This window comes from Daktulosphaira vitifoliae, unplaced genomic scaffold (assembly GCF_025091365.1).
Source record: "Daktulosphaira vitifoliae isolate Bord-2020 unplaced genomic scaffold, ASM2509136v1 Scaffold_1, whole genome shotgun sequence".
Classification (NCBI taxonomy): Eukaryota; Metazoa; Arthropoda; class Insecta; order Hemiptera; family Phylloxeridae; genus Daktulosphaira; species Daktulosphaira vitifoliae.
In genome coordinates, this window is record NW_026099572.1 from 27,829,995 (window position 1) to 27,855,015 (window position 25,021).

The 25,021-nt window shown below is 24.0% G+C and overlaps 1 protein-coding gene across 1 annotated transcript; it reads left to right on the forward strand.

The window, feature by feature from the left end:
• The first annotated feature begins 11,807 nt into the window (after positions 1-11,807).
• LOC126894607 (uncharacterized) lies at positions 11,808-24,824 on the forward strand. Its single transcript, XM_050665732.1, has 9 exons — positions 11,808-11,996; positions 13,132-13,613; positions 16,251-16,296; positions 18,093-18,150; positions 18,630-18,775; positions 19,492-19,853; positions 20,548-20,637; positions 20,707-20,930; positions 22,218-24,824. The coding sequence occupies exons 2-9, from the start codon at positions 13,308-13,310 to the stop codon at positions 24,595-24,597; spliced, it is 3,612 nt and encodes a 1,203-aa protein (XP_050521689.1). The 5' UTR covers positions 11,808-11,996; positions 13,132-13,307; the 3' UTR covers positions 24,598-24,824.
• The last annotated feature ends 197 nt before the right edge of the window (positions 24,825-25,021 follow it).

Below are 25,021 nucleotides of genomic sequence, written 5' to 3' on the forward strand. Positions count from 1 at the left end.
TAAATTAACAACTCGAAAGATATCAGTATTTTACGTTAAATAAAAAAAAAAGTGATTATCTACTACATTTCTTCTAAAAATGTTATCATCTTGAGTTTTTTAAATGGAAATATGTAATAAATATTTCCCTTTATTTTTAATTAACTTCCTAATTAGAAAATTATCTATCTAAGAAAATAACTGATTGATAATAACCTCTGGGTCAATATTTTAAAAGCTATTCACTCCTAAATATAAATTGTATATCTAATGATATTAATGAACCAGACTACTTCTTACGCCTTATTAGGAAAATGCTAATAGCAGTCCAAAAATTTTTATAAGCTGTCATTTTCTAGTTAATAAGTTATAGTTCCTTACCTACTAAATTAATGGCGTTTATAGACATAATTTAAGATACTCTTTAGATTATCTTTAATAGTGATTATAGCACTAAGTTTAAACATTAATAACAAGCTATAAAATTACGTTATCACTAGAGGAAAACAATATATGGAATCTGCAAAGCATTGCCTACAACACTATATAGGCCAGTCAACAAAGGATAAATGGCAGAAAAAATTCCCAACCAAATTTTTTTTTTTTTAAAGTTGAATTAAGATATGTATAATGACATACTAAAAGTCCTCATTGATTTGAATTGAGCTTTTTTTTTACAGCCTCGCAAAAGTTCAAAAATATGAGCTTTTTTAATTTTCTCAAAAAATATTTCACTTACAAAAAATAGTTTTGTACAAAATTTGTTTAAAAGACAATTTTAACAAATTTAATATTCAAAAATTTTATAATTTTAAAATAATATATTGTATTACTATATACACAATGTATTACTGTATAAAATATATTATATGTATGTATATATATAGTAAAATAGTTAACCTTTAGGTTTGTTTTATTTTATATTAGATGATAATTAGTAAACAATCCATTCATACATTTTGATTATAATTAATCTAAATTAATAACAATAGATAATTTTAAATAAAAATAATGATGTTAGCAATGTCAGCAATTTATTTACTGTAACTCAGTTTGATTTATTGTTGTACAATATTTATCAAAAAAATCCAATAAAAATATTTTATCATAATAAATTAATCACTAAGGTGTTATAGAATTTAGACAAGGAATATATAGTTAATATTGGTACAGAAAATTGTGAAATTGCAATAGTTGATATAACAAAAAATATTACTGTGGTTATAAAAACAATTAGTAATTTAAATTTAATTTCCATGAAATGGAATAAAAAAAATCATTGCCATAAGTACAACAGAAGGAGTAATACACATAAGTAGCATCCAATAAGATGGCATAAGATTGCCATGTTTTTTTTTTTACTGTTTTTATTTTGATTCCTAAAATGCTATATTTTGTTTTAACTTATTAATAAAAAACTGTGAAACTATCTAAGTAAATAAATTAAAAAAATCTTTTACAAATAAATGGAATGTAATTGAATAACAAAAAAACAATAGGATTTTATTGGTGTGATGCTTTATTATTGCCAGAATTCTTAAAAATATTATCTATTATTTTGTTAAATGTTATTTCGTGTTCAGGTATTAAGATTTGGCCAGACATAGCATCTAAAAAATAAACAGACATTAGTACTAGTAAATATATTTGTATACAGAGTGTTCAGTAAGTTAGGAAACAGTTAAATTGTTACAAACAATGAGTACAATAGAAATTCGTTTCCTTATTTACTGAACACCCTTTAGATTATACAAGGGTTCAAAAATTAAGGAAAAGGGTTCCCATTGTTCGTAACAATTGACTTGTTTTTCTTTATTTATTGAACATGTAATATATCTATACAACAGATGGACGGAGTGCAGGCAAAACATATTGTATAGAAGAGACTATTTCATAGAAGAGTGTGGGGATGTCATAACCCCCAAAGTTTATTAAAATCATAAGTCGGAATTTTTAGAATAAATTGTAGAATTTTGTACCAATGAAAATACTTTGTCTGCAAAATTCACTTCACACCCCCCTAAAATTTACTACTAGGATCGCTCCTGTATACAGGTTGTAGCATCATCTTCATCTCTTTTTATCCAATGATTTTTTAACTGCTTTTTAGAAAAGAATAAAAGTACTAGTTGTACTATGATATAACCAGTATTTTTTCACTGCAATAAATAGGAGTATATCTGTTTGGGATTTACACCAACAATATTCATATTGTTTGAAACATTATGACTTATTCAATGACAATATTTTAATCAACATATCGTGATCTGTACACACGACACCACAAAATTATTCAAGTAAATTTTTCTATGAAAAATGTAGTATAAAGTAAAAAGTTATTTTTTCTTTGTAGTTTCAAAATTAATCTTCCAGACTTAGTTCGATTTACTAACGCGCTATCAATATATCAACATATTAAATTTGCATTTTTATTTCAGTTTAATGTTCATACCAAGAAGTACTTTAAAAATGTGAAGCTTATGAAAAGCTTGTTTTGGATATTGGATATTTTAGACAACCTAAGTAAATAGATTTGTTTTTTGTTTAAGGGACACTACTGTGAATAGTTTTATTTATATCTTTGAATTACTTAGGTTACATGTAAGCCTGTCTCTCATAGATTAAAATGTGCCCTTTATTGGTTGATTTGTATAAAAATCTTGTTGATTTAATAGTATAAAGGTTACAAATAATTACAAAAATGATTCGGATGAAAATCTTGTTTAATGTAAAACCCTGTTAATTGTTTAACGGTGAAAACCTTAAACTTAATACTTTTCATTTATCTAAAATTTGAAGTATTGAAATATAATTCTCATTCAAATAGATGCAATTCTTTTTAACTTAAAATGTTTGATAAATTTAAATAGTTGTTATAAAGGCTAAGGATATGATGATAACGACAATGATGTATGATTAAAAATGTTCAACATTTTAAGCTCATGGAAAATCTTGAGATGTCCGTTAATAACTTAATAACAACATATATAACTATAGTACTTCATTAAAATACATAATTTTGTATTATAATTATTTTTTTTTTGTTTTTCAATCCGAAGATTGGTTTTTAACAAATGTTTTACAATAAATGGCTTCTCCATTTTTCTCTATCATTCGCCATAATCTTAAGCTCCCTGTAGGAAGTGACTCCTGCATCCTGCATTATTTGGCTAATGTACCGCTTTCTAGGTCTTCCTCTTGATCTTGTACCCTCTAACATTCCTTCAATTATTAAACTATAGAATTCATCTCCAGGCCTCAACGTGTGTCCTATCATCTGCCATCTCCTTCTCTTTATAATGCCAATAAGTGTTCGTTTTTTATCTTTTATCCTCGGGATTTCTTCATTTGATCTTTCATCAGTCCAGCTTTTTCTTTCTTATTAATTGTCCAGGTTTCACTTCCGTATAATGTCATACTCCAGACGTATGTTTTTATGAGCCGTTTTTTCGTTTATATGTTCATATTTTTTTGATGTTAGTATTTTTCTCTTTTTAAAGAATGTATTTTTGATTGACCTATCCTGCTCCTGATTTCCTTGGTTGATTTCCCGTCGTCTGTTATAATGCTGCCTAAGTATTTGAAATAGTCTACTTGGATAATTTCTTTGTTTTCTAATGTTATATTTATATATGGTATATTTTTCTTGTAGCATACTAGGGCTTTGGTCTTGGCTGCGTTTATTTTCAGACTATATTCTTTGAAAGTAGTTTATTGCATTTAACGCTGCTTGTAAGTCTTCCTCAGATGTTGCAAGAACGACTATATCATCAGCAAAGCGAAGCAAAGCATTGTTATTAGTACCCCTCCTATTTTCACTCCAATTCCTTTTTGTTTTAACCAAAGCTTTATGACGTCTATTGCTTTTTCAATAAATACATTAAACAATGCAGGTGAAAGTGGGCACCCTTGTCTCACACCTTTTTAGATTCTGGCAGTCACTGTTGTTTTATTAATGTTAATAATGGATTCTTGTTCTTCATAAATCTTCTAGAGAATACGTCTGTCTTTAAAATCTATCTCTCTTTCTTCCAAAATTTTAAAGAGACTTGTCCAATTTATGCTATCCAATGCTTGTTCTAAGTCTACAAAGGCCGTATAAGTGATTTTTTGTCTCTCAATTTGCTTTTCAAGTATTACTCACAGACCTAAAATAGCCTCCCTGGTTCCTTTGTTCTTCCGAAAAACATATTGATCGTTTGCTAATCTGGCTTCTATCCTCTTACTTATTCTTTTGCTTACAATTATTTCCAGTAATTTAGCCGCATGTGATATTAAGCTTAGGGTCCTAAAATTTTTGCACTGGTTGGCTCTAGGTTTTTTTGGTAGGATAACTAATCTACTACATCCAAAATCGCTCGGAATTTTCCCAGTCTCGTATATTTGACATAATAGTTCGTATAGAGCGTTCTTTATTTCATCTCTTGACTGCTGTAGGAGTTCTGTGTTTAATTCGTCTGGGCCTGGTGCTTTGTTTTTCTTCATTGTTTGAAGTGCGTCTTCAAATTCTGATTTTAGAATCCTTGTATCTGCATTTGAATCAAAGTCACCGTCAGTTGGGTTATAATTATAATTAATAATTATACAAAATGCAAAAATTTAATATATAATTTACCAAATGTATCTATTACAATTACAATAAATGTAGCTACTAAAATGTATGATTATCTTTAAAAAACGGTAGCACAGTGGGGTCGCGGCATAGTGGAGACATTGCATAGTAGGGTCCAGTGTAGATTTAATCTGACAGTGATTAAAATCACTATCATAAGAAACGCTTCGATGCAAATCTGTAGATAGTGTTTAATTTTAAAAAATTGATGGATAATTGCAAAAGCAACATCAACTTCTATTAAAATAAAATACAAAACCCATAATTATCATACAAAAATAGTATATTTTTCAATATGNTAAATTTGTAATTTTTTTGGATATTTCCCCCATTTGCGGGGAACGAGGGAATTTTTTTCAATTTTTAAGGGTAATGTCTTCAACTAGATACGATTTGTGATCTTTTGACGTATTTTTGAAAGAAATCGGTCCAGTGAGAGCTGAGAAAAAGTGGCAACAGACATAAAAAAAAAAAAAAAACACATCATAGTAAAATTAATACCTTCTCCGCTTCGCATCGAAGCTAAAAAGTAATATATGCTATAATTAAAATTAATTAAAATAACTATTTATTATTTTACTCCTAAATTTAAATTAAATGTACTTACATTTTATTGAACTTTTCAGTTAAATATATATGTGAGAGTGAACAGGGAAAAAGAGCAGTATTAACAAGTTATCTAGTCGCTGTGAAAATGGCAAATGTTTCAAAAAAATAATTTGTAAAAAGAGTAAATCAATCGTTGATGATTTGAAAAAATGTTACAGTAAAAATTAAATAACAAATAAAAATCGCGCGAACTAAAACTGTTGGTCAACGGTTACTGACACGTCTGGTTATTCCGCCAAAAGTTCGTACGTTAAATTCGCGCTATAGTCTCAATGATAATATTTTATGACTATTATTTATAAGTTTTTTTATTAATTTACTAATCAAGGGATAATATGTCTAATAACATTATAAGTGAATAAAACTATTTGAACGGCTATAACCGTTATAACGATTCTTTCATTATAATGAAAGAACTTTGGTGAATCCGTACGATTGTTTTGAACATTGAACGGTCTCAGCACTTACAAAAAATTGCTCGGTTAATTATTGAACGCTAAACTTTCCTAGAACTTATAAAAAATTACACGGTTCATTATTGAACATTGAACTCTCCCAGCACTCATGGATCGCTTGAACCGACCGTGAACCAAAATAATGCCACTCGGGAATGTTCTATTATATGTGAACATTGCAAAGGTCAATGGCGTACAAATTTAATAGAAATAAAGATTGAAGATTAAGAATATTGTACTTTTGTTGAAGATATATTCTATCAAAATTTAGAATGGGAAAATTGAAAAAAATTTTGTTTGATACATTTGTCAAATATCTTTATAGAGGAGAAATCCTCCATCGATTACATACTTTGCACTAGTAATGCATATAACTTGTATTTAGGATATAAATAAGGAAATAGGAGATCATGTAGCTTTTGTAATAATCCATTAAAATTTTAAAATTAAACACTATCTACAGATTTGCATCAAGGCGTTTTTTATGATAATGATTTTAATCACTATTACATATCATCTATACTGCATTCAATTATACACACTGTGCCGGGAGACTGCTGGTTTTTTTTTTTAAATAGCGATTAGTTGAAATAGTAGCAATGGGTTTAGTTTAATTATTTCATTATTAATTTTAACACTAGAAGTTATTGAAGATAGAATTATAACTTTATTTGACCTTTTAAGTTTTATATCATGAAAGTTATTTACCTACCATTGAGTTTACTAGAACAAGACCAATTCCATACACTTTATTACAATTAATTTTATCATTACCAGAAATTCCGGTTGGGTTGACAAAAGGAAACATGAGGTAGGTGAAATGAGGAGAACAGTGACAAAAGGCGAGAACGTGATTCAGGAGGTGAAAATTTTTAATTATTTAGGATCAGTTGTGCAAAAGAGCGGTGATATTAACAAGAATGTAAGATACAGGATTAACGCGCTTACTGAATTTATTGAAATACGTATGAAATACATGTGTGATGTGAATTTTATTATATGTTTAAAGCTTTTAGCGTTGCTAAAAATCCTAATATTTTATGTTTCATTTGTTTAAAGTATAAAATAGTTTTATTTTCATTCATACCCATCCTAACTTTCTTTGTAGAAAAATAATTTGAAATTTTTAACTATTTTAATTTATTAAGTAGCACAATCATGATCATAATCCTAAATTTCTAAAGAAATTATCTGAATATACAACACATGTATTATTGATGCCTCACTTTGTGTTAAATTTATTTTTAAGATCACCTAATTATTGTTTCATTAAACTTTCAAATACAATAAAGAATTTCTTTGATGTAAATATTGTCAGTAATATTATTAGTTAATATTATAAAAGTAATATATTAAATTAAAGAATGTTGTGTTGGAAAATGTCTCTTTAAGGTTCTTAAAATAATTTTACCATACAGCATATTTCACTAAAATTTATATTATTTTTATATAATCTAATTCTAAAATTACTTACAAATTCAATATACAACTATATTTTAAAAAATAATTAACTAACTTAATTTTGAGTTAAACATGAAACAAATTATTAACAGGAAAGAGACAAGAGAGGCAAAAATCTTGTCAATTCTCTTGTTGCTAAGAAAATGTTAATGTCTCAAATGGAGCATTTATAATAGTAGTAATATTTATCAATAATTTAAGGGAATGGCACACAAATCACAACTTAACTAAATCATGATTATTAGAATTGTTGGTCAATGGTTAGCGGCATGCCTAGTTATTGCGCCATAAGCTCACCAAATGAATTCAATGAAGTCATCATATATCATTGTTATATTTAAAATGTTATTATTTTATTAATTTACTAATTAAAGGATTTAAATTTCTGTAGTTTCTGGGTCAAACTTGATAATAAAACTTTATATTTTTGAAAAACTTGTATTAAAATATGATTTAACATTCCGATATATTAGTGAAAATATATTAAATATATTTAGTGATTAAATGTTTAATTCACAACTAGTTATCCTATCATTAACAATGCCTTCTTTATTAATTAAAGGTGGATCAATTTTATTCACTTTTAATTGATTAGAATTATGCACGCTGTTACATACTGATGGTGGTTGAAAAGAAACATTGTAAGAAATAGAAGGGGGAACGTAATGTTAAATGGCTAACTGATGGGATGGATTCTCTAAGTTAGGATTATTTTGATGATAATTCGTATATATATATAATTCGTGGTGAGATTCGTATACAACCGTAGTGAATTTACCAACTATTATGATAGAAGTTCCTATTCATGTTGTTAAATCTATACAAATTTCCATTATAATTTTTATTGTTATAATTCTTATTTAAATTATTTCTAAAATTGTTATTAAAATTGTTCTTTCTATATTTATTAGTACTATAATTCATTACTCTACGCTGATTATCGTTTGGATATGTCATTAAAATTTGATTATCTACATAACTTATAATTTCATAATCATTAAATTTACCATTATGTTTTTTTAAAAGAGAATCTATTTCCATTTTCAACATTTCTGAATCGCTATCGTATTTTCTCAAATTTGTATTTCTTTCAATTCTTCAAATATTATCTACTGTACTATTACCTAATGACCGAAATGTATTAATTATTTCATCTGGTAGTCCCTTAAAGAAATTGTCTATGATATGTTTTTCCGACATGATACCTTTAAAACTTACTACATTCTGCTACTACCCATACTAAATAAATTTTAAGAGATTCACTATCAGCCATTTTCATCATTATTAAATTTTTTCTGACTAAATTTAAATTAGTGTAAGAATTAAAATTAATTAATGACATTCGGATAGACAGCTCAGTAGCTGACTAACTGACAATTATCGGATATCCTTAGATATTTGCAAAATTTGGGAGCCTCAGATTACTTAAACCAAAATATAAACCATAACTAGATATTGTATAATATGTTATTTAAAAATATATATATATAATAACATATGTTTGAAGCTCGGAGTATTTCCGGAACATTTTCAAAACTTAAGTTGAAAATGTTAAATTTTTGTGCAGAAGTTGCTATTTTGAATCCCCCCCTGTGGGCAGGTAAAGGGTCAGATTTTCAAAAAATTTATATCAAATGAAAGGCAAATATCTAAGGTTTCAATAAAAAAAACCCAGCACAGTCGGGCATTGGCATAGTTGGGTCCAGTATAGAAGATAATGTCAGATATCATTAAAATTAAAATCACTATCATAGAAAATGCTTCGATGCGAATCTGTAGATAGTGTTCAATTTAAAAAAATTAATGGATTATTCCAAAAGCTACATGAACTCCTATTTCATTATTTATATTCTGATTACAAGTTTTATGATTTAAAAGTGTAATATATGAATAAATAAACATATATATATATATATAGTACTTATCACAAAAAAAATATAATGATCTATACATTTTTCAAAAAGTTATAGCATTATAAAGTTAAAAAAGTAAAAAAGAATTTTTTTACAAAAATCGTATTTTTTTTATTAACTTTGATGTCTGTTTTCACTGTAAAGTCCGAAATTTTCTTTTTTCATAATAAAATACATTACATTAGCTTTAATTGAAGATATATATAAAAGTGTCAGACTTTCCGGAACACTTTTAAAGTTAATTTTTTGTGAAAAAGTTGTCAATTGAAATCCCCCCTGTGGGCAGGTAAAGGGTCAAATTTATAAAAAAAAATAAAACCCAGTACAGGGGAGTCACAGCACAGTGGTGACGTGGCATAGTTGGATCAAATATAATGATATCTGACAGTGATTAAAACCACTATCAAAAAAAACGCTTCGTTGCAAATCTTTAAATAGTGTTTAATTTTAAAAAATTGGTGGATTATTCCAAAAGCTACATGATCAGCTATTTCTTTATTAATATCCTGATTAAGATAAAGTATGTCGAATGAAAAAGGAATTATTATTACAGGGAAAAGTTATGGCAGTTTTAAGTCAAAAAATTTTTAAAAATTTCTCAAATTAGCGATTTTTAAATTTGTAATTTTTTTGGAAATTTCCCCCATTTACGAGGAACAAAGGAATTTTTTTCAATTTTTGAGGGTAATATCTTCGACTAGATACGATTTGTGATCTTTTGACGTATCGTTGAAAGAAATCCGCTCGGTGAGAATTGAGAAAAAGTGGTAACAGACACAAAAAAAAAACACATCATTGTAAAACTAATAGCTTCGATGCAAAGCTGAGAAGCTAAGTACAACTTCAAAAATATACTTAATAATAACCAACTAACTTTTTTAATAAATAAAATAATTTTGTTTATATTTGTGTGTTTATTTATATAAATAAACATGTTTGTACATCACAATATTGTAATGTGTCTGATCAAAAACTATGCGCATTGACTTCTCGCAGCATGTAAATTACAATGGTTGTGAGTGAAACAAAAAAAAAAATATTTCTCATGAAGTGGCTTAAGAAATTCGGGCGACGCCAATGATGCCATTAATGTAGAAGGTTAATACATAATAATACTTTATGGTTGATAAATTAAAAAAAACATGTATCTATAAGAAACAAATTAAAAATTATTTTTATTTTCTGCATAATTAACTGGTTTATGATCTATGAATCAGCATATATATACAATGTATATATTTATATTATACATATTATATATAGGCATCATTTGTATGCATATTTTATTAATAATAAAGGGATATTTATTATTTCTAAAAAATTAATTAAATAGATGCATCTATATAATTAATTTTTTTAGTTGGTTGTTATTACACATATTTAAAAAAAAATACATGTTTAAAACATAAGTCAACAGTTTAAAACGTCCTATGGACCAATGTAAATTTTGGTATTTTAAACACGTTTAAAGCACAGCATGTTGAAAACGTAATAATCCTGACTTTTATTAATAATTATTAATTAAATACTATTTTAATTTAAAAATATTTTTCATTTCAGTAAGTTTTTTATAAATATATATTTTTGAATAACATGTTACACAATTTCTAGTTATGGCTTATATTATGGTTTAAGTAATTTGCGGGCTCCCAAATTTGGCAAATATCTCAGGATCTCCGATAATTGTCGGATAGTCAGTTAAAAAGCGTCATTTAAAAGTGGTGCAACTTGGGCATTTGCCTTAGTTTAAATTTTTAGTACAAATCAATGTTCTAAAACCAAATTTTAGCATGACAAAAATATTATAATAAATACATTTCTACTTCTGATTTAAAAAAAAATATCGATAAAAATGTTTTTGTATTTGCTGAATTCAAATTTGATCTTATTTTTTCAAAATCTTCCCTTTTTAAATAGGATTATAAGAGGACGACTTTTATCAATTTTAGAAAAAAAAACTTTTGATGTAATATAAAAATATCTGTTTTTTATTATATTAATTGTTTTTTTCGTTATAAAACTTCATTTATCAAACTTGTATAAATATTAAAATTGTAAAAGAAATAATAATCATAAAGCCATTTTTTAAAAATAAATTTTTTTATATTAAATTACTTAAAAAAATGTTGTATTATTTGGTGTATTTTATTTTATTTTGAATTTGATAAATAAAATTATTTTTACTGAAGTGTCTGAATTAGTAATTTTTAGGGTTTTTTTAGTTAAACATTTTTTTATTTTAAAGTAATATTTTAAATATATTTTTAATTTAAAAAAAAAAATAAATCTCTCATTTGTTATTTAATAACTCACAGAGAAAAAATGAAATATTATGAATTTACAAGAATATATTATTATTATTATTATAAACATATTTAAGTAAATTTATTGTCAAGTTATTTTATTATTTCGATAATCCCGTTTGAACTATAAAATAACTGAATAACTAAAGAAAGTACAAATTATACATAAAAGTAAATTAAATTTAAAAAAATCTAATAACAAAACATTGTCTACTGTTAAAAGTTTTTTTGACGAAGTAAGTTTTTCTTATGAACTTTAATGACTTATAACAACATATTACCTGAAATTTAAAACATTTTTGGAAAGACAAATTTAACCGACATTTGACAGAATGGGCAACACGCCAGTGTTGACGCAAATAAGAATCTTTTGCCGAGAACACTGAATTTTTGAATACCATTTTAGAATACCTAGGTATCAAACTCAGTATAATCGTCCTGTACCCCTTATCTAGTATAAAGATAAATTATTGTAATAGTGTAGTTAAAGCCGTTGAGTTAAAATAAGATGCTTGTATAATTTTATCTTTTAAATAAACTATGTTCGGTTTTGGCTGATATCTTTAACTAAGTACTAGTGAACAACTCATAAAAAATATTTTTACTTATTAATAATTGATAAGCTCATATAAAGCATAGTTTAATTTTATTTAAACTTTAGTTGGTAAGTCCATTGTTAATATATATATATACACCTATGTATGCATATCTATATTTACATTGATAGATTATATATACATACACATATATGTATATATGTATATATATATATATATATTTATTTATTTATATACATCTTTTTCAACAATAACATTAATAATAATAGTATTATAGTTGTAATTTTAACAAAATGAGGTCTTAGTAAGTGTACAAATACCTATTTTTAGGATAAAAATTAAAAAAGATGTAATAATAGTTTTATTTTTACATAAATACTTAAGAACAAAATAATGAGTATTAATAATAGTTGTGTTTTATGTAAACATGTTGTAATGTGTTTTATGTAAAATTAAAAAATCTAAATTTCTTAAAAAATGTATAAAGCTTATTCCATTACCATGACTGTAGCAATGGGTGGGAAATGGTGTACATGCGCAACATTGTGGAGACCCACATTAAGAAATTAGAAAAATATAGAAAATTTTTTTCATATAAAAAAAATCAAACAAAGCAATATATTATATTATAATGTCAAGTTATTTATATATTTTATGTAAAAAAATAATTATATTGTTGAGTATTAATAACAGCATATCATCTTACTTAATGTTGTTTTTGGTCAAATCTGAGGTCTATCTATAGTGCATATTATTTTCAATAATGAAAAAAAATATTTATTTTGGATACTAAAATAATGCATTGTTAATGATTAATTGCCATATTTGTCTAGTGTATGCCACAAAATTCAAATAATTTCAAACTTAAGACAAATTTTAATTTTGCCCCTGGTGTTTGGTATAATGTATGGTTACTGTACTCTACAAAAATGATTAGTCTATGTTTTATTTAAATTTTAGTTCATAAATTTTATTAAAATAGTTACGTCTATTTTTAGTTATTTAATTACTAAAGTATATTTATTAAATAGTTTTGTTAAATAACATTCAAAATATAATTTTTTGTCTGTATGAAACAACATTTATTGGGTTATTATCAAGTGGTTTTATCAGATGCAAAGGCAAGAAAAAATTTTGATGGAAATGAAATTATATATAACATTTTTATTTATAATTTATTTTAAGTTATTAAAATTTATTATTATTTTTTTACTATTATTAATAAGATTTCTTAATTTTTAGAGTAAGAAGCGATTAAAAGAGAAATCATCGTATCAAGTTTAATTCTACCTTTAGAACTCATATCTAATAAGTATTTTTTACTTATTTACATGATGATAAAGTTTTTCACACTGATAATTTAAAATTTTAAAACATATATTTTTATTATCAAAAAAAAAAATATATATATATATAAGATGATAGAACCAGTTAATTCATCTTCATCTAATATATCAATCAGCACTGATTTAAGTGAAAATGAGTATGAAACTATAATAAAAAGTATAAAAGTGGAACATTTTCCTTTAGTACTTGATGAATCTAGTGATCTCGAAGATGGACAAGAAAATAAGAAAAAAAATATTCATGAGCCTGAAGAAGAATCTAAAGAACATATAGTTAAAAAATTTAAAAGAACAATCAATAATATAGAACATACTAAACTTCTAAGAAATAATAAATTAGTTGGAACTAACTTATCACAACCTAACAATTCTTATAAGGTATAAACATTTGATAAATTACAAATAAACTTTGGTTCAATTTAATTTAATATTCTTTCAAAGCGTACCATTTTCCAATCTAAGCAAGTTTTTAAAATATATTTTGACAAATTATAAAAATACAATTATGTTATTTTATTGTTTATTTTTTATATGTTACACACAATTTTTAGTAAAAAGTGATGTCTATTTTATTTAATTTGTTAAATTGTAATTTAACATTGAGTTTCATTTAATATTTAAAACATCTTCAATTTCTTATTTTTAGTATTGGGTAATAATGTAATATGAGTTCCTTTATTCAACTAAATAAAAATTAAGTGACAATTTCAAGTAATTAAATAAAAACATAGGTTTATTTCTGAGTATTGTTCATTTAGTTAAGGAATAATAACTGATGGACAATAAGTAATTTACTGTGATTTAATTTTCTTGTAAACTCTTGTATAAATTTTGTTCAAATTAGCAGCCTATTATGAGAATATATCTAAACATGGTAATTCAACTACACTCAGCAATAGATTGGTCCTTATTTTACAAATTTGAAAAAACATTTTTGAAACACTCCTCTATTTTTTTCTTTAGTATAAAAAAATAATATTCTGAAAATTTGATGCATGTTTTAATGCATGCTTATATTAAATTGTGGCATATCATTTAGAACCCCTGGAGACTTTTATCATGCTAAGTGGATGGCTAAAGCTATTTAAAGTTTTAAAATTTTTCTTTTTCAAGACCAATTAAAAATAACAAACTTTTTTAAACATTTTAATATAAACATAGATTTTTGAAACATAGATCCTATTTTGTGGGAATATAATATCTACTACATAATAGGAATGAACACCGAAAATAATTAAAAGTTACAAACAATGTTGCAGAAATAGGCGTAAAATGTATACTAATAGTAATAAATCAACTATATCCCAAGACTTTTAGTACATATATACATAAAAGGTATAATGCACTTTTATATTTTATTTAATTTTATAAAAATTAAAAAATTTTATTATTCTTTAATTAAAGAACTAAATTTTTAATATTATTAATTTTTTACACATTTTCAGAAATGTCTATTTTTAAAATTTTATGTATTTATGATTTGTTAAAAACTTTGTTATTTTTAATTGGTCTTGAAAAAGAAAAATTTTAAAACTATAAATAGATTAAGCCATCCACCTAGCATGATAAAAATTCCATAGGTTCTAAATGATATGCCATGAGGAGGAACTCCACCTAAAAATATAATTGTGAGCTCTAAAAGTTCACGATAATCATCTCTTTATTGTCGCTTTCTTAATTTATTTTTTGCAAACTCTACTACGTACTATCTATTGACCCTTTTAATTTCTCAATGATAATTTTATTGGATATTCCAACTTTATATTTATTTTTGTTCATATTATTCCTTACTAATGGAAAATTTTTGAAAAGAGTAATAACTGGACCAAATGATTTTTAAATTTTATTTTCAAAAAAATTTTTTAAATTCAAAAATATGTCTACATAGCATATAAAAAATATTTTTATTTTAAAGTATACAAGCACCATTGAGACATCCAGTATTTGATGCTGTTGTGTCACAACTGAAAGCCTGTACTTTATCCACAAGACCTCATTGTTCTAAGACATTATAAACCGTTAAAGCCTGGTGTTCTCCATTTTAAATATTATAGAACTGAAACTGATTCAAAGAAAAGTAACTCGTGATTCAGAAAAAATACTATAAATAATTAGATAATTAAATTTAAAGTAAAAATAAATAGATATGAAAAATTAACAAATTAAGTAAAACCAAATTAATTTTTTTTTTTTTAATTTCAGAAAAAGGTATTTTTATATTATTTTTATTTCATTTTTTATGATTTGTTTCAACTAACACTAGTTCAGTGCTATACAATTCAACTTAAAAACTTGAGAAATTTATTTTAAAGTCATTATAAACATTTGAAAATGTTGTAATGAGGCGTTGAAACTTTAAAAGTAACAAAGTATAAAAATTAAAATGTTTAATTATTTTTGTGTTATCAATATATTGTTATCACATGTAAAAAATTAAATACATTTTTAAAAATAATATATCAAAATATTCGTTTTTACTAAGGTTTTTTTTATCGTTTTATAGAATATTCTTCAAAAATTCGAGGTCAAACATTAAAATGCTGTGCGCCTCAATTAAAATTTTTCCAAATGATTTTAAATTTACAGAATATAATTTTTTTATACTAAAAAAAAATTGGAGGGGTGTCCCGAAAGAAATTTTGAAATTCATAAAATAAGGACCACCCTACTGAGCATAATCTAACTGTTTAATTTTCTTTTTATAATCAACAAATATTAACTTTAGTTGTCATCATCAAAGTATAAGTAATTTTAGGCCTGATGAGGTATTAGGTACTTCTTGTCTAAATAAAAATTTATATCATATTTTGTTCATTAGTAATTTAGTTACTTAAAAACTGTAATGTGTACTTACGCATTACATGTTAAATTTAAATAAAATGTTTATTAAGCAATTAAAAAAGTAATTTTACTTCTATTTATTTGTAACTTACCTAACTCTATCAATTTCTTAATATAACCTTTTAAACTAAACTATGTTTAAATATTATTCCAATACACAATTAATTTTTCTAGAATACTTCTAATGATGAAAATGAAAACGCTTCAATTAATACAGAGGGTAAGATTTAAAATTTTAGTTATTTAAGTATAAATATATAGAAATATATATATATTTTTTTTTTAATGAAAATTTAAAATATAAGTATTCCAATTTATTAAATATATAAAACTTAGTATTTTTTAAAAATATAATTACATTAATTATTTATAATTCATTATACATTTTGGAATTCTATATTAAAAAGTATATTTAGTTGAAAAAACTTCTGTAGTGTTTGAAAATAATACCTCATAATTTGATACTCTTATTTCAACTAATTTCAAGGAGAACAGAAAAAATGAAATATATTGAACATTTTATTATAGTGTAACATTACAATGGCTTCAGAAAGTATAGACAAAATAATTTGTTTAAATTTTACCAATATTTTAAATAAATTTTTTATTTAAAAATAATTAATTTTTTTGAAAAATATTACATTATGAAGTTATTTGACTGTTTTTTATAATATTTTTATCATACATTTATGTTATAATATCATAGTAACATTGAAGTCATTTTAATATATATCAGCTGTGAAAACAAAAACAATGAGTTAATAATAAGATTTAAAATGAAATAAATATAATAAAAATTGATCACTTGTGGCTAATTAATTAAGTAAAATTAAAACTATATTAAAAATATTATTAATTTAAAAAAAAAAAACTAAAAAATATTAAAAATATTAAACTCAAAAGCCACAAAAAAATTAATGAAAAGTCGCGGATACGTATTTCGGAAACAATGTTACCATTATCAACGCTAAACACATACTGACACCCCGACTAGAAAAAACTCCCTTATATACCCCTAGTGACCTTATCACCTAGTGACGTTATCACTAAGTAATATTATCACATTTTGCCAGTTTACACAAGTTTAATAATGAATTTTTCAGTGGGCCAAGATCCCAATTAATTAAATTGTTTTTATTTTTAAACATTTCTATTGCTTCTCTGATATTAAGTTCTTTGTAANTCTTTTTTTTTAAATTAATAATATTTTTAATATAGTTTTAATTTTACTTATTTAAAATGAAAGTTTAACAAATTGTATGATCGATGAAAAAATTAATTTTGTCACAGTAATAATAATAGTGGACTATTATTAATGGAACTACTGGATCTATTTAAAATAAGTCACTAAGTGGATACCTTAAAATATTTATACTCGGAAAAAAAAAGATATATTAAGAAAAGTCTAAAATTGTCCATTTTCAGTCTAGATTTAGCAATAATGTGGCAAATAGTGTAGAGTAGTTATTATTTTATGTTTAACTGTGCAAAATGTTTTAAGTGAATATCATTAATTTAGAAAAGCAGCTCTAAAAAGTAATTTTCTAAAAAAATATACTATTAAAATTGTATTATATATTAGATTATTTATTTTTTTTCGTTTCTCAATTATAATTAATTTCTAATGAAATGATTTTTTTTAGTTAAATTGTTTATATTATTTCTATATAGTAATATATTTAATGTAGTATTTATTTATTTTTTAACAATTAGCAAATATAATTCTCAAAATTGAAAATTATCTATATTTTTTTAAGTCTCTTTAAATATTACTTGAATACTTGAGGATTCGATGCACTTTGTAAATTTGATCTATTAACATAATTTTATAAGATTTTTTATAATATGTAAAATAATGCCTAGACATTTAAAAACGTTTCTAAAAAAAAATGTAAAGAATCCGTTTTTCAAAAAAAAATTTTCCTACATACCTAACCAATAGTATACTGTGTATAAATATATGTCATAAATTATTTATTTTTAAAATATAATCAATTATAAAATTGTCATTTATAGAGCAAAATAATATTACATCTTCAATGTGCATAGAATCCAGATTGGATCATAAATTACTGTAAGTATTGTGATAATTTTAGTATGACTATGTAGTGCCTTAAATAAATTATTAACAATCATTATACTATATAATATAAACAGATATGTATATGTGTATATATAGTCTAAAGTATTCAACATTAGCAAAAACACTTATGTGAAAAAACAAAATTAATATAAGGTCTGAGTGCATGAGTAATTAAATATCTTTACACCATCTGTAGCATGTTTTCTAAAACTTACAAAAACAACATTAAAGGCATTAGTAAAATTTCTCTAAGAAACTGAAAAAAATTGTATTTTATTACTGTTGATAAAATAATAAATATTACCACGTGTTAATTAAAGGAAGGTTGAATAATTTTACTTAGAGTAAAACTGACAATGAGCATGATATGAGAATAAAAAGTTGAATTCTATAAATTTTTATCAACTTAAAGTTAGTAATAAAATACTTAACATTTTTTGTAATAAATGATATTGTTTTATTGTTTTTAGTAAGAGTATTCCAAATTTATCATGCCTTTTGGCTCATAAGTGTGAAGATAGTTGTTCATCTTGTGAAAAATCATTTGCAGTTTATGATAATGCAAATCACATTGGTCGTGTACGTAATATCGAAAAACAAAATTCATTTTTAGAAAGTTAGTATAATATATAAAATATTATGTTTATTAAATGTACAAGGTACATTTAATAAACATAATCTTAAATACTATTTTTTGATAAAAATAATAAATTTTAATATAACTATTAATGAAACTACAAAAAATATTCTTACTTTGAAGTTTATCATGTCATATTAATAAAAAATATCTATGTGCCAAATATTTTCAATACCATTAAATAATTTTCCTAAAATACTATTTTACCAATTGAAACTGCTGTTCCTAAATTATAACATAAAAATGTTTTTTTTTTTTAACTGATACAAAACAATTACAAATTATATGTTAAGTAAGAAAATTTTAAAAATGCTATATTTTTGACATATTTCTTTTGTATGACGGCAATTTTATATTATGATTATTTATTCAACTTCCTTTATTTAAGAATAAAGTATAATTTGAATACACATAGTATTTTTTCAATTTTAGGACTGATTTAACATTTAAAGCTTACAAAGCTCTTAATTCCCTTTTTGCATCTATAATGTGTAGTAAAACTTAAATTTCTTTGAAATAAGTGATAAACCTTTTCTAATTATAAAATGGATTATCACACCTAATTTCTTAAATAATCGAATTAATTAATTAGTTAATATAAATAAAAATAAAAATACATTTTTCTTGAATTATAAACTAAGTCTAAAATATATTTTTATTTTATTTTTAAGTGTTATTGTATTTTTACTTTTTAGTTGCGCCATATCTTAATATTTATTCGTGTCTCTGTGATCGTTGTTGGAAATATTTAGAAAAACAATATAAAATAAAGCAAATTGAAAAAAGAAAGGGTTGTGATATCAACAGTCATAATTTAAATGAAGACCAAAAAAATAATGATGCAGAATCTTCTAATTTAAAGTCAAAAAAAATTGAAGCAAAACAATTTTATTTGAACATTAAATCTAAAAAATTAAAGAATTACAAAAAAGGAAGAAAATCATGGATGATAATGATGTGTTCAGTTCATAATTGTTCAAAAAATGCAAAATACCCTATATCTGCTGAAAAATTTAGAAAAATAAAATATGTATTTTCCATGTTTGATTCTTGTGATGTAAGTAACTCTTTTTACGGGTCTTATATAATTCTTGATATTAGTAGGGGTGTATAAAAGGAGTATAATACTCTTTTAACTTAAATATAGAGTGTATCAAAATAAGTAATAGTGTTTAAAGAGCTGTAACTATTATTTCATAAGTTACAGTTCTTTAAACCTTTTGTTACATAGTATATTGATGTGTCGACTTTTCTCTATGTAAAAATTTTTACCTAGTTTTATTTGGTAGTAAATTAATTTTTGTATATTTTTTGCTATTTATTTAAAAAAGATCAGCATCAATAGTTACCTTTAAACAGAATTTCAGAAGTACAACATCTGCCATAAAACATGGAAAAATAAAAGCAATAATAACTATCATTAAAAGTATTGCTTTTAATGTAATACACTGTGGTGTTTGACAGTTATTCAAATTTAAACTGGGTAATTTTTGTGTATATTTTTAGAGAGCATATAATAAAAATCTAGGTGTTATGAAAAATATATAAATTTTTAAAAATGTTATTCGATTAATATTTTATAAACCTCAATTTAATTTTGTTACACTTTTTATAATTGGTAAATAAAGTTAAAAAATGATTATTTAACCAATTTATGAAAATTTTTGTTTGTGCATCAATCAAAAAAAAAAAAATTTTATGATTACTTTATTTTTATAGTAAATATTTTAGTAATTTAGTTTTATTATTAGATTGTCTTAATAGAATGCAGCAAAACAAAGCAAAGTTTTAAGAAGTACAGCAAAGAACCTTTGTCTGTTTGTGAAGAACATTTACATCTAGTATGTTACGCAATGCATCATTAGTGTAATGTTTATTATAACAATTATAATATATTATTTTTGTAACAGTTGGATACTCTTATTTCATGTCAACTTTGTGGTGAGTTTCTCAATGAAGATTTAACAATTGACGACTGGTCAATGTATGATATATGGAATAAAAAATTATTGACTGATCAACTACCATTAAAATTGGTGCCTGGAATGTTTATTTGTGTGAAATGTCGTTGTTATATTTTGGAAGATACATCATATATTGATTTAGGCATTCTGAAACAATATATTAAAATAAGGTATTAATTTAAAATAAATAATCCTAATTATTATTAAATACAAGTTTTGATTTATATTTCAATTATAAACAAATATTTTCCACTTGTTATTTTGATCTATTCTAAAAATCTCAACTGTTTGTAATGTTTGGTCCTAGAAATACCTGTGTGAGCTGTAAAAATGTATCTTTTTCTTAGGAAATCAGTAAGCTAATATTTCGAAATTTAAAGACTATTATGTATTTTTAGTGATATTTCATGTCGATAATAGAGAAAAGTTTCTGAGAGGTCAAAACTTAAACAATTTTTTTTTACAATTATTAAAAAAAATAACAGTTGTAAAGCACATCACCCTAGTAACCTGATGGTTACAATGTATCTCAAATTTAACTAATTTTTTCTGAATTAAGATAAAAAAAATGTTGAAGTTCTTTATTCCTTCATGATTTAAAAATTACTGATTTTAAATTTATCTTAATTAGGATTACTGAGAGGGCAACATTTTTAAAATATAACATTTATATGAAAATATGATTTTAAAGTAGATAATTTTTTTCCGTTGTTTGTTCAGATAGCCTCTGTAAAAATATTATAAGTAATTAATATACAAGTAGTTGTAAAATAAAAGTAGTTGAATATTAATAACAAAAATGTATTCTTTGATCAAGATTTGCCTATTACGTTTAATAAGTAATACAAGTTTTTTTCTTTTAAAACAATGATATATGTTTCGTTTTAATGATATTACAGTGTTATAAAAAAAAATGTTTGTAATATTATAGCTCTTAAAATAACACTTTTAATGTTTTTAATTCCTGGTATAATATGGAATACAAGTAGGTCCTTGAATGAACCTTTAACCACATCTTGTAGGGGTCTTGTTTAAATAGAAGATTTATAAGTTTGGTATAAATTAAAAAGTAATTTAATCACATTAAGAGAAACTTATTATTTGTATTAGCATACCATTAAAAATAATAATATATCGACAAACAATTTTTTTTTTTTAATTACGAAACATGAATATGAAAGGAAGACATCCATTGGTAGCACCTCTTTAAATTATTTTGTGACTGTATCATCTTGAATATTATTTAGTATCTTAACATTTATTGGCAATTATTAATAATTTTAATTTTTTTTTTAACAAAATATTAAGCTCAAACATTGGATTTGAGTTAGTTTTCATGTGGTAATCAGACAAATTTATACTCATTTTTCTGTTCAAAAATGTACCAGTTTTCAGAAAATTCTAATTATTACATAATAGCTGACCTTTTAGTATTTAATTTATGTATATATTTTTAGGGAAAATGAGCGTTTCAAATTATTTGGATCATATAATACTAGTAATGAAGAAACTGAAAACTCTTGTAAAAAATTAGTCACTGTTAATTCAACTAACAATACTATTTCTAATTTTTCAAAAGTAACATTTACCGAGCCAGTTATTACATCAACTATTTTATTTGAACCTGAAAGCAATGGATTTAATGAAACTCTTGGAAAAATAAATGAAAAATACACTGAACAACTAAAAGACTTACTGCCTGATCCAAGTAATTTCAATAAGTTTACTGATTTAAAAAATATTAGTTATACAGTGTTAAATGAACCATGCCTAAAAAAGAATAAAGTAGAAATAGATTATGAAGATCATATTTTAGATATTGGAGATACATCATGTAAAATGGAAATTTGTAATGCTAAAAATGACAATTTAGTGGTCTCTAATGTGATTTCTTTAAATAATTCTTCAGTTTTTCCTAATTCAGTATCACCTACAAACAAAATGTCAAATGAGTTAGAAGTACATAATTCAAGGCCTAATGGCAGAATTATTAAAATGATGAATTTATTAAAAAATAAAGTGAACTCTAAATTCCATACTAAATTACCTATACATATGGAATCAATGAACTCTAATGATAAACTTTCTGAATTAAACAATATGACTTCTGAAAATATGTTAGATAGTAATAATGTCATTTCCTCTGATATTGATGTTGATGGTGATAATGATATTTTGCCATTACATGTTCGAAGTTTATTAGATAAAGATGAAAATTTGTCTAACAATCAAGAAGAAAACAACAAATTAGATCTAGTCATTACAAGTGTATACTCACAAAAAAATGAGTTGAAAAAAAATGTTGACATTATAAACCCTAAAAATCAATGTATACATCATGAAGAGAATTCATCTTCAAAATCATCTGACACTAAAATAATAAATCCACCTCTTGAAAATACATCACCTATAACAAAACCTATTAATAAAGCCAATTCTGGAGAAATTAGAATAAAATTAAAAAATCTTGTACATCAAAGAATTTCCCAAAATAATAACATTAAAAGATTAAATAATACTTCTTTATCTAGTAATATTTCTAAAATAACTGATAATAATTTGAGTGATTCTTTTAACTTGAAGAATAATTGTTATAGTCAAAAGTTAACTAAAAATGCAGTTAAATTTAGTTTCAAAAAAACTTTAGTTCCATCATTTTTGAATGATTATTCATGTAGTTCTTATACACCATCTAGTGTCAATGAATTTTTTGAATCTGAAGAATATTTAAATGATGAAAGTGATTCCGTCTCAAGTGATACTACTCAAGCATACACAAGCCATAATAATGAAGATATTAATTTCAAAAAAGTATCCTACTCGGACAAATTATCTAATGCTGAAGTAGGTTTTCCTTTAAAATCACTTAATTTTAAAAGGAATTTAAAAAAAATATCCAATTTTTGTCCTCCAATCAATCAGAATTATAAACAACAGTTACATGAAAATTTTTGGTCAGATGACAAAATTGTATCTCATAAAGAAGACTCATTAATAGAAGAATATTATTTAGATCCTGAATCTGAATTCAGTAGTATTGTTCCTTTAAAAGTTATATCTAGGAAATTTGATTTTCCACAAAATTCTAAGATTGAAACTACATTAATTGAACATAAAAAATCGGAAATAATAAACAATGACCAAGATAACCCTAAGAAAGAAATTCATTTTTCTTTAAACAAAGTTAATGAGGAGATATTTAATCAATTACTTAATAGATTCAATAATGAAACAGATGTTTTCCGCTACCTTATGGAAAATGAACGAATGTTGTATGCTAAAGAATTAATAGTTTCAAAAAATGCAGATCCTAAAGTCGCCAATTATATTAATAATCATCTAAAATTCTTAAAGAAATGGCTTCATGATTCATCAAATAGAGAAGATCATCCACAAAAATGTCAAATTGCTATTAAGCGAACTGAACAACAAATTAGTCTACCTTATAATCAAAGTTCTAATTGTAAAGCCATTAGATTTTTACCATCAACATCGCCTTCAGATAATGTAACAACTAGACCTAGTGAAATAAGAAGAACTTTAGTAACTTCAAATTCAGTACCCATCATTGTTGCTACAACCCAACCTACTTTTACAAGACCATTATCTCAGAAATTCAATAAATCAACTACTTCACTATCTAAATTTAATACATTTAGACCTATACTACCATCAACCACACCTCGACCAGTAGCAATAAGGTCTGGAACTCCATTTGTAATAAACCGACCCCTAGCAATTCAACAATGCCCTAATTTTAATAATCAAATGGTAAAAAATATTTTACATTTAGGAAATGGTCGAAAGTATATGATTGTAAAAAAAACGAATATATGAAAATCATATGCTATAGTGATGAAGTATTTTGAAAATACTAAATTTAATTAACTTATTTAGTAGTATAAAATACTTCTGTCAAATTGCATTAATTTTGTGCACAACAAAATTATTATGTAAAAGAATTTTTTAATCACAAGTTGACTTACTTTTTAAATAATTGTACTGTTGTTTTTATTTTTTGGTTATGTTGTAAATAAAAATGCATACTTGTTTACAAGTTTCTATTTATTGTTTTTTTGAAAAACTGAGTGTTTTTAATATTAGCCATTCAATTTATATTACTATAATAATGTTATGAAAATTATTTTTATATATTTCTCTATTATTTATATACAGAGTGATTCATATATCATGGAGTATTTAATTAAACGAAACATATAAATATGATATAGTATAGATGGACACTGATTTTTTTCCCATA

Excerpts from the sequence above, each read along its gene's own strand:
- LOC126894607 (XM_050665732.1), top strand. The coding sequence starts at position 13,308 with ATGATAGAACCAGTTAATTCATCTTCATCTAATATATCAATCAGCACT. Across the intron at positions 16,297-18,092 it reads CGCTTCAATTAATACAGAGG|AGCAAAATAATATTACATCT; the intron begins GTAAGATTTAAA and ends TGTCATTTATAG. Across the intron at positions 19,854-20,547 it reads CCATGTTTGATTCTTGTGAT|ATTGTCTTAATAGAATGCAG; the intron begins GTAAGTAACTCT and ends TTTTATTATTAG.